Below are 15,386 nucleotides of genomic sequence, written 5' to 3'. Positions count from 1 at the left end.
ACAAACATTATTAAATCAGAGTATAACCTCTTCCACCCCCACGGTATTCTGGGGAAACTACTCTCTGGCCCATTTCCCACAGCTGGTCTGTGGCATCACCGGCCCTCAGCAGGTGGAGTCTGACACATTGAGTGTGGGTCATCTTTACTCTGTTTAACCTTTGACCTCCCCTGGGCTGTCGAGATTTGCATGTGAGCATGTGTGTATGTTCAATATTTATCCACCCATCCTATCTATCTATCTATCTATCTATCTATAAGCCAAAGAGAAGTATTCTGGAAATTTCTCTCTGATTATGAGTTTTGTTCCTCTTGGATGTCCAGAAGAGCAGTAAGCAACATTTAAGACAGTTTAACTAAATGATCACATTTCAGAGCTGTTACTAAATGTCCCTGTTCACTCTCAGACATTTTGTTCAGGGGTCTAACTGGGGCTGAAAACCAGGTTTTTACACAGAGATGTTAGGAGGAGGTAGAGGCGGCATGCACTTGCCTTTGGTGAAGTGGCCCCTGATGGGCTTCCTAACAAAAAAGAGGTGGATGCTCTTCTCTCTCTCTCTCTCTCTCTCTCTCTCTCTCTCTCTCTCTCTCTTTCCCTTTCTCTCTCTTTCTCTCTCTGAGCCTGGAGGCAAAGCCTACACTACATCACTAAGGGGGAGACAAAGATTTCTGTTACTAGGCCTTGACACCCATTGTAAATCAGCCAAGCTCCAAATACCTGGTTGACCTCATCTAGCCTAGCTCCTGGTTGAAAAAGGCAATTATAAGAAATGGCCCCCGTAAATATTGTCTAAAAATCACCCTGCTTTTTTTTTCTGTCGAACTTAAATTGCTTCTGTGTAGGTGAGAGGTCAGCATGCCATACATAGGCCAACCAAAAATAGATATAAGAGGTTAGGAAAAAACTTCACATCTATAAAAGCCTGGAAAATCCACACAACAATGTTCTTTCCTTCATCACTTGATTTCACTTTCAACAGTATTCCCTTGTTTGTGTGTGTGTTTGTTTTTACTGTCATTCCCTAAAGAAATAAAAAACATGCAGTGCAGAGGGGCTTTTTATGTTCCAGAGAGAGAGAGAGACAGAGAGAGAGAAAGAGAGAGAGAGAGACAGAGAAAGAGAGAGAGAGAGAAAGAGAGAGAGAGAGAGAAAGAGAGAGCGAGAGGGAGAGAAACTCAGAGTCTCTTTGGGGCAGATGGATACCTATAGCAGAGTGCTGTAACACAGATGGATACCTATAGCAGAGAGCTGTAACACAGATGGATACCTATAGCAGAGTGCTGTAACACAGATGGATACCTATAGAAGAGTGCTGTAACACAGATGGATACCTATAGCAGAGTGCTGTAACACAGATGGATACCTATAGAAGAGTGCTGTAACACAGATGGATACCTATAGCAGAGTGCTGTAACACATGCATTAAGACAGAACCAAAGGACAGGGAGGAGCTATACTGTCAGCTATACTGTACATCTTTTTGACATTCTATCATAAGCCCTGAGACACCGACACACACACACACACACACACACACACACATATAACTAAGAGGTGAGGGGGTCACCATATCCATTAAATGCTAATGAAGGCAGTGATAAACACAGCAACTGGGTCACTGAGTGAATCAAGGGAATCAGCCAAAGAAAAGGGTTTTGACCAGGGCGGATTTTTCTGTTAGAGATAATGCCAACGCAATCACATTGACACACAAAAAAAAAAACACCCACAGGACATTGTAGAAATGTATAAAAATTCAATAGATGAAGCACAGAATGAGGGCATATGATAAAATAAGCCACTTTATCGGCAAAAACGGAAAACAACTGAACAAGAGAGGCACAGTTTCTCATTTTTAGTAAAATTATATTCGTACTCTCTCTGTTCTCACACCCGGTAACTTTAGTGGCTGAGCCGTTCCAGGAAAAAAGAAATAAAGAGAAGAATGAGATAGAGAGAGAAGAATTAAAATGAGCGACATATTTCATAACGTCCTGTCGGTTACCATAGCAATAGAGCTTCCGCTCTGGTTTGAGAAAGAGGCAGAAGCTGTCAGAGGTGAGCAGCAAATGAGAAATAATGAGACGGAAATGAGAAGAATGGACAATATCCAAAGTCTTATAAGCTGAAGAGAAATTTCTCTCTTTTTCTTTCAATTTGTGAGTTAAAAAAAAAAAAAAAAAAAAAAACTCCGCATAATTGGTTTAAACAAAGGAGATAAAATAGTCTCAACATTTTAGAGATACTGTTATAGGCAGCATAAAGAAAAATACTTATAACAAAGTCAGAGTTGGTGTAACACATACATGAGGCATGACAGTGCCAGCATTACTTGTAACACATTCCTGTAACACTAAAGATCAATCAGTGATACAAGATTGCAATAAATATACTGAGACCACAGTAAGCCCATGTGTAGCATAAGTTAACTTAGTGCCCCACAAACAATGACTGAAGACATTGCAGTTCCAGTTTACAGTGTTTATCAACTATGCTACTACTGGGATTTGCTTTGAAAAAGTGTCCCAGCATAAGCTGTAACTATGTTAGCATTACTCTATAAGTAACCAGAGCATCTTAAAGCTGATTGGTGAGATGTATTGCATTGTCTGATCTGATTGGCTTCCTGTATGTTTTAGCATCAGCACTGTTAGTGTGGTAAAGAGTGCCATAGCTCTGGGATCTGACAGGTGAAGGATTCCTGCTGCCTTCTGTCACTACATTAAATCACTCTGTCAAAACCTGTCCATCCTCCACTGAGACACACACACACACAGACACAGAAACACACACCACACAATGGCAGACACACACACACACACACACACACACACACACACACACACAGAATCACACAACACACGGGCATGAAGCCCCCCAAAGAAGACTTGTTCGCAGAGAAAATGTCTGCCAGTCAAGCTCTACATGAACCTGTGTTGATTGGATCAGAGCCAGAACAATGCCGAAGTATGATCTTCAGTCTCTAAAAAGCCATCAGTCTATGCCTATGCCTACGTGTATGTCTATGTGTGTATGTGTGTGTGTGTGTTTATGTGCGGCGCTGTTTTTTTGACATAGTGTTATTTCCACAGATAAATCTGTGTAAAGGATACTGCCTTCTTTGCTTGTCTCCTGCATGCTCTCCATCCCAGGAAGGGCAGCTGCCACACGCCGAAACAGCTGGAGAAAGGACAGACAGACAGACAGACAGACAGAGAGAGAGAAAGGGAGAGAAAGAGGGAGAGAGAGAGAGAGAGAAAGGGAAAGAGAGAGGAAGAGAGAGAAATAGAGAGAGAAATAGAGAGAGAGAGAGAGAGAAGGAAAAAAGAAAAAACGGTGAGAGAGAAGCTGAATCAGATCACTTTGACACAGACAACCCGCTCCAAAAACAACCCCTCTGTGACATTCTGTCCCAAAATCAACACAGATTGTTTCTCACTTCGCTCTCAAATACACACATTTCATTTCACGAGAAAACCTCACTTCACAGCACGGATTCCAGGAATCGATAAAAAAAAAAAAGAACAGAAAAAAAGTACCTTCCACAACGGCTTTCTACCTGTTGTTTTGGGAAAAAGCAAAAACACCACCTGAGTTCTAGGGCTATTACACACTCTCCCTGCGGTAGAGAAGCAGTTACCTCCATTACGGCAAGCTCCTTTAATCAGGTTGTTGTAAAGGGCTTGAGGAGACTACAGAGTCGCAATAAATCCTTTTTTCCCCAAATCACATTTAAACACAAGTGGCTACTGCTTGGAGGAAATACCATCTCTTACACTTGATGTTATCAATCACTCTATCCTCAGTGAGAACTCAGTGCATTAAGAACTGGCATTAGGCAGAGTGTGGGGGGTGGGGGGTATTCTGGTGCTTTTCTTCTTTTTGACAGAAAGACAGGGTCTATAAGACACACTTTAATATGGATGGATGGCACATCCTTCAATTAGTAAAGTACACACACACACACACACACACACACACACACACTTAACTGTACCGTAATCTGTAAAGACATATTGTAACTGTTTGTGAGTGCATATGAAACCAAAAGTCTCCACTGACCATAATTTCACACAAAAACAACGCTCCCAACATAACCACATGCCCCCGTCAAGCCTCAAATCATAACAATGTAAACAAATCACTATTTCATTCTGCTGATGAAATGTATGAAAAGACGCTGACCGTAAGAAAGAAATGAGCAAACTGGGCATATGCCGTTACAGAGGCATCTCCACACTAACCTAATGATTTGTTCTGAATGCCCTAGAGAAGACAGCTCCCATTGCCTGGTGATAATTGTACGTAGGCACAATGGCTCATAATGTCCCTTTGCAAAAAAAAGTGACAATGGAGTCTTTTGGTATCAGGCTGATAGTGTTTTAGTCCTTCTGTTCCGTTCTCTGGAAAAGTCTTGACGAACGGTATAACAGAGTGCAGAGGAAAACAAGGCCAGTGTTTGTGTTATAGAAACACTGAGGGAAAAGACTTCTCTGCTCTGACAGCACAAAAAAAAGAAAGAAAGAAAGAAAGAAAGAAAGAAAGAAAGACAGGGAAAAAAAACATAGCTACATTGCTACTTTGCTTGTGTCTGTGACTGAATGCTATATCTAGTTGTCCTACAGCCAACAGTAGTCCTTAATTAACACATAAACAAAAGTGTTGTTATGGAAGAATGGTAAAGACTACAAAAACAGATGAAGAAGCTAACATAGAAATAAGTCATGAGTTCCTACGTCTAAAAAAAACTCAGGGGGATAAAGTTACATTTAGTGTTCATTTGAATTCATATTTACCACTTCTTTTACCGTGTATGTTAGTACGACCTCTATAAGACCGCCCTTCCTGTGACATATCTGTCCCAAACCTCACAGTAGCCCCAACTGAATTCACCTTAAACACTTATCAACCAACAACGGGTCACTCCTATGGACCATACAGAGAGTATCAGGTCGTTCCTTTTCTTTCATCGCCAGGGGCGACATGACCACTTTACTGGAAACGCATGCAGTCCATACAGCACAAACAACAGCCCAAGCATGGTGTTGTGATTTGTGTACTGGATGTAATGTATGGTTTTTCTTCAGGTAACAAGGCATGCAGGCATAAATACCACTGAGACAGGATTGCTATATACAATCAATGCACTAACTGAGAAGAAACCAGCAAAGGAAAAAAAAAAAAAGATTCTGGAATATACTAATTTGTGTTGATGCAATGAGCCAACTTGATCAGTTTGATGAATTAAATGACATTCAAATCAAAACATATAATTATGAAAGGTAATTACATTCTCAACTACTTAAAATGGGATGATGTTTTAGAGATGCTGGTTGATGATTCAGTGTAACAGTCTCAGTTCTGGAAGGCTGTAACAGGAAGCAGTACGTATGGTCATAGTTCCCTGTGATGGAGGCAGACGCACATTCCCACTTAGCAGATGACTGGCTGTCTCACTCTAACTTCCATCTCTCTCTCTCTCTCTCTCTCCCTTTCTCTTTTCCTCCTGCTCTCTCTCTTCTCTCTCCCTCTCCCTCTCTTTCTCTACCACCCCCCCCCCTCTCTCTCTCTCTCCCTGTCTCTCTCTAGCGCTTAGTCACGCTGAGTCACTGTGTGTGATTGCGTCTCAGATGAGAAAGCACAGAATCAAACGAGGACTGTTTCTCACACCCACCTATGGGCTGCCTTCTCTCTGTGTGAGTGGAAAAAACGAAGAGAAATCTTTGGCTCACCTGTTTGACATTGTAGCCCGTCTTAGCACTGGTCTCAATGAACATCACGCTCAGCTCCTTAGCCCGCTGCTCGCCCTCCTCGATCGTGATTTGCCTGTGGAAAAGAGGGGAAGGGTCCGTAATGCATTTCGTTATTCCTCCATAAAAGAAACATGACACAAGCCCATTGTAACATTGACTCATGTGCGCTATAAACATGCAACACTGAAAATAACCACAAAAGAACCAAGTATGATGAATTTGTAAAGAACGTTAAAACTTGTGATGGGTGATGACAAAAATGACATCCTTCACCTCAGGAGGACAGGGGGATAAACGTAATATCCGTTACTCATTCAGAGACTGACGGATTTAGTCTAAAGAATGAGGTCTTGCCTCGGAAGAGTAAACAACAAACAACGACATCCCTCAAGGCTTCGCTCCACCCGTTTTCATGCCAAGTCTTACCGACAGTAATTAATTGATGATGAAACTGATTAATTGCACAATGGGCTGGTTCATTAATTAAACCACATTTTTATGACACGCTTGTGTATTAATCCATGTCCAGATATGATGTTGAGAGGAAAGGGGTTGGGGGAGAGAGACAGAGAGAAAAAAGAGAGAGAGAGAGAGAGAGAGAGAGAGAGAGAGAGAGAGAGGGAGAGGGAGAGAGAGAGAGACTCTGTGTGCATAAATAAATGAAAGAAGAGAAAGCTTGCTGGATCTCACAGACTCCCTGCTGCTGTCTGTCGTGTCTGGGATTGGCAGTTAGTGTATAAATTTTCACTGAGATTTGCGGTCCATGGGGACCAGTATGATGTAATCAAACGGTCTCCTTTGCTCTCCTCCAAACAAAACTGCTCAAAGAGAGACAGAACATTTACACTACTTTTACCTCAGCTCCTGGAAGACTAAAAACACTTTCAGTTTCACAAAGCAAACACATATGGTATAACACTTTGCCCAAACCAAATTTAGCTGTTAAAATATCATCCAATACCCTTTTTTTATGTACAGTCACACATAAAAGGTTTCAGGCAGACTTTTTGAGCATGATATTTTCACGCTATTTTAAAATGATATCTCACATTTCTGAAGAGGTCATACTGGACTACTATAATAAATGCAGGAGACTGGATAATAGATGAGATGCATTATAACACTGCAGTTATTCTTTTGGCACTACCAGTTATTTCAGAGCTATAAATGACTCTATAACGTCCACTGTGGGCATTAGAGAGAATGCAGAAAGACATGCAAGGCTGTCTCTCTGCCTGACCAGGTCTCCTTTGATAAAAACCGTCCTATCAGCCCTACATCGTTGAGACGACAGGCGATAATCTGCTCTACGCAGTGGCTGAACCGTCTGTCCCGCGGCCCCTGGGGAGTAACAGATTATCGCCGCCCGCTTGCACCTCCACAAAAATGCTCCCTGACCAATCACACCTGCTCCCACATCGCTAACTGAGCACAGCTGCATAATCAGAGAAGAAGACATACGCAAGGAAGTGGTGTGGGAGTTGATTTCGAGGATAATAAAACAAACAGGACGGTGATGTTCTAAATGTGGTGATGATATGTGACATCAGGTCTAAAATGATGTCCAGTTTTAATGATTTCAGTGCGGGTCTTAGCCATCAGAGAGCACTTCCATAAGAACCCTTTTTCTGCATCTCCTTAAATAATTATGGTCCTCTCTGTCCTCTCTCAAACCCTACTTATATGCCGAGCAGTCTTCTCACGGTCAAAAGAATTTTCCGGCACTTTAACATCTCCAGGGTACAATAATTGTCCTGTTTTAAAATACAATTGGGATAACAAATGGACATGATTTGAAGATGACATGGGGTTTTTCTGGTTTTGATGTCACTTCGTTTCAACATCAAAGCTTTGCCCTCGGAGAGCCAAAATCTGGTGAATATAACTACTTTTTTTTTTCCTCCCTTAGTCTTAAAGAAACTCGGTTTAAAAACCAAACCAAAGCAATTCATTTTGTGTTCACTAGAAAAAAAAAAAACATTCTCTGAAGGGAAAAAAGAAGGTGATAAGACAATAGGATGAAACTCAAGAGAAAAAAAAAAAGAAGTCATTTTCATTACATAAAATACCTTGTGGCTTTAATGTCCCCTACACACACCAAATTATCAACTGTGCCTGTGGAGACACTGGGTCTTAGAACCCAATACCAAAGTCCACCTTTGTCTGATTTGAGTGCTTTTGAAAGCCTGTGATGGCCACAGGCGAAGCAGTTTGAGATTGAAGACAAAAAAAGAAGGAGGGGGGGTGTGTACTGAGAGGGCGTCCGTGCCCTGTTCCACAGGACAGACTGCTGACGAGACGGAATGCCTCCTGATTCTCCAAACAAGATGAAAAATCCTTCCAAAATTCTTGTGTATTTCAACGGTGTGTCGACATACAGCATGACAATATCCTGAACTCGAGAAAGCGTAACAAAACCATTGCCGGACATTTCATACCACCTATCACTCGTGTTTCCACCGCTCAGAGTGAACAGGGTTTTGAATTTGATGAAAATTTTTAATATATATTGCCTTTTGTATGTGCTAATGTACAATCTCTTTATTTTGTGTTGTGTTTATACTCTCCTTCCAGTCTAAAAAGATGAAATTACATGAGCAGAGGGAATGAAAAATATTTTTCAAAGCAAAATGCAATAAATGCTGTAGATGTTCAGAGTGATACCACAAACTGAGAGTGAAAATGAATGGGCATTTTGTGTTTTACACATTTGAAGAATGCAAATCAACATAAGAGACAAATAGTTTTTTTTTGTTGTTTTTCTGTTCTGTTTTTTTTTTACAAATAATGTTTACTATTCACTGACAGGAAAAACATTCCATTATCTCTGATAAGTGAGATCATTTTTGCATAATTTACTTTTTCAGTAAAAAGGCTCAGTTTTGTAACTTAGACTTGGACGGATGGTGTGGTGTTGAATGCATGTGGGGTGCTGCGTTCTTTCTCTCTCTCTCTCTCTCTCTCTCTCTCTCTCCCTCTCTGGCCCAGAGCCCTTAAGGGAAGGTAATCCAAGCTGATAGCACACAGGATGTCTGGAGCAGGCCAGTACCATCTGTTCCTCTGACTGAAATAACTTCCTCCAGGATAATAACAGATCCATCATACCAATGCTGAATAACGCTCCTGACTACACAAAATTCTCCTCTCATACCGAAAACAAGAAGACGAAAAGGATAGAGTACATTTTTTGTGTCTGATTGGGAGGTGGGGTCCTTAGAGTTATTCTGGGCTTTTTTTGTTTTGTTTTATTTTTTGATTGACTGACATGATTTTTAACCCCGAATCCACAAAAATGAGGATCGATATCAATAGCAACAATGACACCAAAGAAAGAGAGAGAGAGAGAGAGAGAGAGAGAGAGAGAGAGAGAGAGAGAGAGGGAGGGGGGAGAGAGAAAGAAAATAAAAAGACATGATAGAAACAGAGACAGAGGGAAAAAATAGAAAAGCACATCCATTATTTCACCTCACGTGCACGTTCTCTCTCTCTCTCTCTCTCTCTCTCTCTCTCTCCTGTCAGTGAGAGAGCCCTGACATCATGTTCACCCCTGACTTGATGCTGGCTGCCATGGTAACCACCTGACCCATGGTCTCAGCGATATCTCACCTGGACAGACAGAAGCTCTGAGCACCTTAAACCCCGAGCTTTATCGGACTCTGTAGACGTGCCAAACGTTTATTGACCGTTCCAACATGGGAAAACCGCCACTCGCAGCAGTTTTCCTGTCATCATAAAGATCAATTAGAAACAGAGACAGAGGCAGGAGGGTGCCTGGGGGAATTTCAGTGGCAGGGGTTTGTAGAGGGGTTTATTCCCCCTGCGCTCACCCTGTTAACAGGCCAGTAAACGATGTTACTCGTCCTATGAAGCGCTGGTCATCTCGAAGACATGAGGTATTTGAATGCTAATATGATTAAGAGGACTGGGGGGAGTGAAAGAGGAAATGGATTATGTATACAGAGGCAAATGACATGTGTATGTGTCATACGTCTGAAGAGAAACAGTAGGCACACTGACATATACATAGATAACGGTGGTATGCACAATAGGTGACGTAAAACATAGGAATCCAGCTGATTCTCTCTTTCTCGCTCTCTCTCTCTCTCTCTCTCTCTCTCTCTCTCTCTCTCTCTCTCTCTCTCTTTCTGGATTCACACAGATGTGAGGAGATCCCCTGCTCCTGTTCCTGATTGGCTGTTTTGTAGGGAGACCTAACCAGGTTCATTATCACCTTGTTATTCTTCAGCAGCATCTCTCTCCAAAGTGTCACATTTTATTAGAGGAGTTGAGGAAACACACACACACATGCACGCACACACACACACACACACACACACACACACAGACAGACACCCACAGAATACCAATAATACTCTAATAGATTACATGCTGGCCTCCATATTAAGCATTGAACCAATAGTTCAAGTTCATTACAAGCACAATGATGGAAACACAGCAGCACTAGGTATGAGTTTTCTATACAGTGTCAGGCAATGCCAAGGCCTATAAGTGGCAATCCATTATATACTGATACAAGGCACGGTATTAACTATTCAGTGGATCGATCAGCAAATACTGTTAGAGGAACAGTGCAAGACCACTATTAGAGCGCATGAGTTTGTGGATATTGGTCGTGATTAATGTGCTGTGCTGTGAAAAGAAGGCAAACATATTCCTTTCTCTGCATGTTTAATCAAAGGAATGTTCCTCTCACAAAATTGCTGTATCACTGTCTATAGGAGAGAGAGACTGGCATCACTGATGAAGCAATTTCTGTTTCAGTGTTTTTCTGGTTAATTAAAGTCTCTTAATAGCCCCCCACCCCGTATCTGTTTATCTGTTTCCGTCTTATAAGACATCATTTTAAAACGTCTGTTGGGTAATTAGACATTGTGTAACACAATGCAATGGAGTTACATTAGCTTCAACGGCTGAAATGTTTGAGAGATGATTTTTACTGAGGCATCTTGTGTCAGCTCCAAAGCTGAATCATCACCAAAGTTTCAAGGACGGTAACTCCTCTTTAAAAGAAACGTGGAAATAAATAGCCACTATCCTGAGTACAAAAATTTCTTCCTTGGTTCTCAGCAAGCCACTGGGAGTCAAAACATCCTCTGATTTCACTCAAACTCACACTTATCATTCTGCTAGTTTCCCAAATAAAATTTCATTACTCCCTCCACAACACCGCTGTCCTTACCTTGCTTTTTTATGTTCCTAATGTAGCACTAAGAAATGAATTAACTTGTCTGTGCTCTTCTGAGAGTTGAGTGTCTGTCAGTTAATGAGTTTGAGAGAGAAAAGCACAGAAAGCTGATATTATTTCAGGGATTGACAGAGCCAAGCCTCCCCAGAGGTTTCACATTTTAAGCCCCAAAACACCACGGCACTCAGAGAGAGTGGAAAAGTGATGAATTTGGTCTGGAACGCAGCAAATTGAACTGGGAGAGACCGAGACAACGTGCTTTTTGCGGTACCTTTGATAAGGTCGCATAATCTATGAATTACCGGCCGTAACTCACAGGCTGACGACACAGCCAATAGATCACAATGTTATTTTACGAAAACAGAATTACAACATAATAATTCGCAAGGGTTGTCTTCCAAAAGGAGGATGGAATAAGGAACCTGGAATAAGTCGTAGGGTACCTCGATCAAGTAAATAACTTCCTCTTCCCGTGTGCTGATATTCACCAGTCACATGGGCGATTTAATTGGAGGGGAAGACACGAGCATATGTGCCATTGAATTCTCACACAGATGCAGAATTCCATACTCAGGAGAGGAAACACCACTACAAGGTCATGACAGCTTTAATTACTGAAGCGTAAATAGGGAAACAGTACACACACATTTCACATAACACCCCTGAGAGGGGAAATGTGAGGAGAAAAACAGTTAGACCATCTGTTTGTGTGTGTGTTAATGATGGTAATGTATTCTGAATCAGGTCTGGAAGGCCGACAGCTAACATGGCTGAGCTGAAGGAGGTAGTCAGATGATAAAGAGCTACGTTTATGATGGAAATGTGGCAGACGGTTTGTCTACGAGTGATAACAAACGGACAACCTCCCTTTCTTTCTGTCACGATGCCATTCTCTCTCTCTCTCTCTCTCTCTCTCTCTCTCTCTCTCTCTCTGTCCTTTTCTCTTTCTCTGTTTCTCTCTCTCTCTCTCTGTTTCTTTTTTTCTTCTTTTTTGCTTCACCACTGTCAATCATCTGACTTCTTTCTTCTTTTCTTCCTTGATGTCAATCTCTTTTCTCGTTTGTCTCTGGCTGTCTTTCACCATCCGCTCTCTACCAAGTCTAAATCAGTGTCTTCTTTTTCTCTGAAAGAATTTACTCATTCTGACGGCCTTTCTTAGGGCTTATTCTCTTTAATGCACCTAAAAACATTCTTCTCCTCCTCCTCACGCATATAAAACCCAACACAAAGGCACTTTCAGGTTTAACAAGCGATCATTTCTCACCTTCACAAAATGTCAGACTGACACCCACTGCGACGGAATTATAAAACCTGTCAAACTATAATTGATTTAAGTATACATTTCTAATGCTGTAGTCACAGACATGTCCCTTTTTCTCTACAGGAGATGTACCCCCAAGACACTCAAATCTTTAATGACAAAGCATGTTGTAGAAAAAAATAAACAAATAAACAAATTAAAACTAAATTTTAACGTCAGTGACTTTGAACCTCGACTAACCTTTTATCAGCCAAGTCTGTTTTGTTTCCCACCAGCATAATTATGACATCACTTCCCCTCTCCGTTCTGACGTCATCAATCCATTTGGAGGTTTGCTGAAATGAATTCACATCTGTTGATAGAAAGGAAGAGAGGTTAAGACTGCGTCATGAGACCTCACAACTTGTTTAGTTCTCCTCTAATGGAAATGGCTGACTGCTGCCTGTTTATAATTTATCCAGAATCTTCTGTCTAATTTCAACTGGCAGAAGTCACCGCTTTTCACTGCCAAACCTTCAGGGATGATAACAAACGTATTAAGTGCTATCAGTAAAAGGCCCCATACTTTCCCCCCTCACTTTAGGGCACTAAGGCCTGGTCTGCTCTGTGGAAAGAACTCACTTGGCTTACAATTATTTTCATAATGTGGTTCCTGGCCAATAATAATAATAATAATACCAACAACATGAATAATAATTTCACATTTATGGAAATAAATATTCCTCTTGAAAGAAAAACAGCAGGACACAGTCAAAATGTACTCAATTCCAAAGCACTTGCTTCTCAGTGTGTACAGGCTTCAGGTTTTGGAGACATTACATGCCTATTTAAACATATGGTTAGGATGTTTTGAAGACATTACATGCCTATTTAAACATATGGTTGAAATGTAAAGTGTGGCTGGTTTACTTGTGTGGACTGCATAAACATCCATTTACTGGAGGTTACACCAGATTACTGTAGCAGCTTGATGGTAAAAGCTCTCAGGCACTTTCAGACTGATTCTCTCACTGTCTCTCTCTCTCTCTCTGTCTCTCTCTCTGTTTCTGTTTGTCTGTCTGTCTCTCTCTAACACTCTCTTTCCCTTTCTCTCTCTTTCTCTCCATCTATCTATATATTTTTCTCTCTCAATTCAATTTCGTTTTTTTAATGCAATTGGCATAATTGGTGTGACTATTCATTCACAGTACTGGCAAGGCACTAACATAATAACATCACAGTATTCAAAGCTAACCGGTCATGAGACAAGGAAATCATAACAGTAAAGGTTCTAATTATAACTGGTTAAAATAATGTCCATCCCAGCACTACTAACACATGTAATAATGTTATAACAGTCCCAACACAACTATTATAACATTCTCTCTCTCTCTCTCTCTCTCTCTCTCTCTCTCCCTCTCTTTTATCTCAGGGCTAAGATGCAGCAATGTTTTTTACTATCATCTCTGCTGAGGGATGACTTAAAAGATGTTGCCATGTTGCAGTCTGCAGTGTAAATGCAGTGTACTCTGTGTATTCATGGTCACGCTGGGACCAGGAGACTGATGAAACTGCCATATTTTATTTTGAAAAATAAAAGGACGTCTCCACATTTCTCTTCAGGGACCACATTTCTATGGCTACATGGCTACAACTTAAACAAGGCCAGTCTTAAAAATAGCACAGAGGGCCTGTGAAATGGTTATACTCTGTAAACACAGAATGTTATCATTGACCAGAAAGTAATATGGCAAGGTAGAAAGCTGCAGTAGAGATCCAGAATCAGTGAGCATTTTATGCCCGACACAAAGAAATATTAAGTGGTTCCATGAAGTAACATTCTGATTTATCATAACCTGGGGCTTTGTTTGGTTGTTATGGTGTCGTACTGCTTTCAGTTGCTATGCTGAACTTGGTAAGTCATATCAAATAAGGGATATCAAGCATTTGAAAATAAAAAAAAAATCTCATTTTCAATTGATGAATATCTACAGTAAGTTATGAAAGTCGTGCTAAAATAGACCAACATGTTAAAACAAGCCGTCTATGCGTGCATGTGTGTTTTGTTATGTGTGCACGTGTGTTGTGGTATGTGTGTGTGGGGCGTGTGAGTGGGCGAGTGTGTGTGTGTGTGTGTGTGTGTGTGCGCGCGCGTGTGTGTTACTCACTCGTGATATCGTACACCACCACAGCTACAGTAGAGTCTCGTATGTAACTGGGGATCAGGCTCCTAAAGCGTTCCTGTCCGGCCGTATCCCACAACTGCAATCGCACCTGCGTATCACACACAACCACAAAAACACATGGACCACAACAAGCTTTTGACACATGTTATAAAACACATACACGCAAACACGCAGACCCTCTATCTATCTGAAGGTCACGGTATGTAAAAATCAGCCTAGGTTGTAAAACCACAGTCTGGCTGACGCTCAAAAGCAGCTGACAGAAGCTGTGCTATTCTTTTATTCATAAACCCACAAACATAGACCGCATTGCTAATCCTTCTAATAAACCGCTTCTGTACTTCTACTCCCTACGGAACCAAACTGGTGAGGGCGGGTTTAAGTGCCACCCTTTGTGACAAACAGACTCCATGAAAGGTGAATAAAGATTTGGAGGGATGAGCGAGCGTGGTTTTTTGATTCAAAGAACAAAAAAAAAGTGCCTACTGTTCGATCCTCCAGATACATGGTTTTTGACAGGAAGTCGATCCCAATTGTCGCCTGCAATGTGAAAAGAGAAAAAAAAAAAACGCAGTTATACGACATCTCATCACAAAGACAGTCAAAGGAAGAAAAATGGATAATTAGAACATTATGAAGTTAGATAACGTATGAAAGATAAACTTTGTGAATGGAGAGGGAGGGGATTAAACAGCCATTGATAACGTCGTTAGGGTCTGTGAATGCTCTCTTAATTGAAATTGACGGCCATTTCATTCAGCTTGTCATTTTGATGTGGATAATATCTGCATTACTGAGTCTGCCCCTCCCAGAGAGCTGCATAAGTTTACGGCAAATTATCATCCATCTGCGACTCTCTGCCAACGAATGCTATCACGTTTAACAATCACATCCGTCGACATGGCCGAAACAGTCAATGATAAACCACCCAGTCACAAATTTTTTGACAATGTAACTGTTTGATAATGATCGACACCCCCCCCCCCCCCCACCCCCCCCAA

At 41.3% G+C, this 15,386-nt stretch overlaps 1 protein-coding gene across 2 annotated transcripts in view; it reads right to left on the bottom strand.

The window, feature by feature from the left end:
* Positions 1-15,386, bottom strand: part of rab6ba (RAB6B, member RAS oncogene family a) — a 56,844-nt gene that overhangs the window by 3,705 nt on the left and 37,753 nt on the right. Inside the window, exons 3-7 of one of the 2 annotated variants that reach the window (XM_030791514.1) lie at positions 14,872-14,925; positions 14,368-14,473; positions 12,461-12,572; positions 5,733-5,826; positions 3,114-3,180 (exon numbers count right to left, since the gene is read on the bottom strand). In XM_030791514.1, coding sequence (XP_030647374.1) covers positions 3,114-3,180; positions 5,733-5,826; positions 12,461-12,572; positions 14,368-14,473; positions 14,872-14,925 — 433 coding nt within the window. The remainder of the gene's footprint in view (positions 1-3,113; positions 3,181-5,732; positions 5,827-12,460; positions 12,573-14,367; positions 14,474-14,871; positions 14,926-15,386) is intronic. The other variant, XM_030791513.1, reaches the window with a different exon arrangement.

The sequence above is a fragment of the Chanos chanos genome, chromosome 14 (genome assembly GCF_902362185.1).
Source record: "Chanos chanos chromosome 14, fChaCha1.1, whole genome shotgun sequence".
NCBI classification, from domain to species: Eukaryota; Metazoa; Chordata; class Actinopteri; order Gonorynchiformes; family Chanidae; genus Chanos; species Chanos chanos.
The sequence above is the reverse complement of the archived record's forward strand: the minus strand, read 5'-3'. Positions and strand labels throughout refer to the sequence as shown.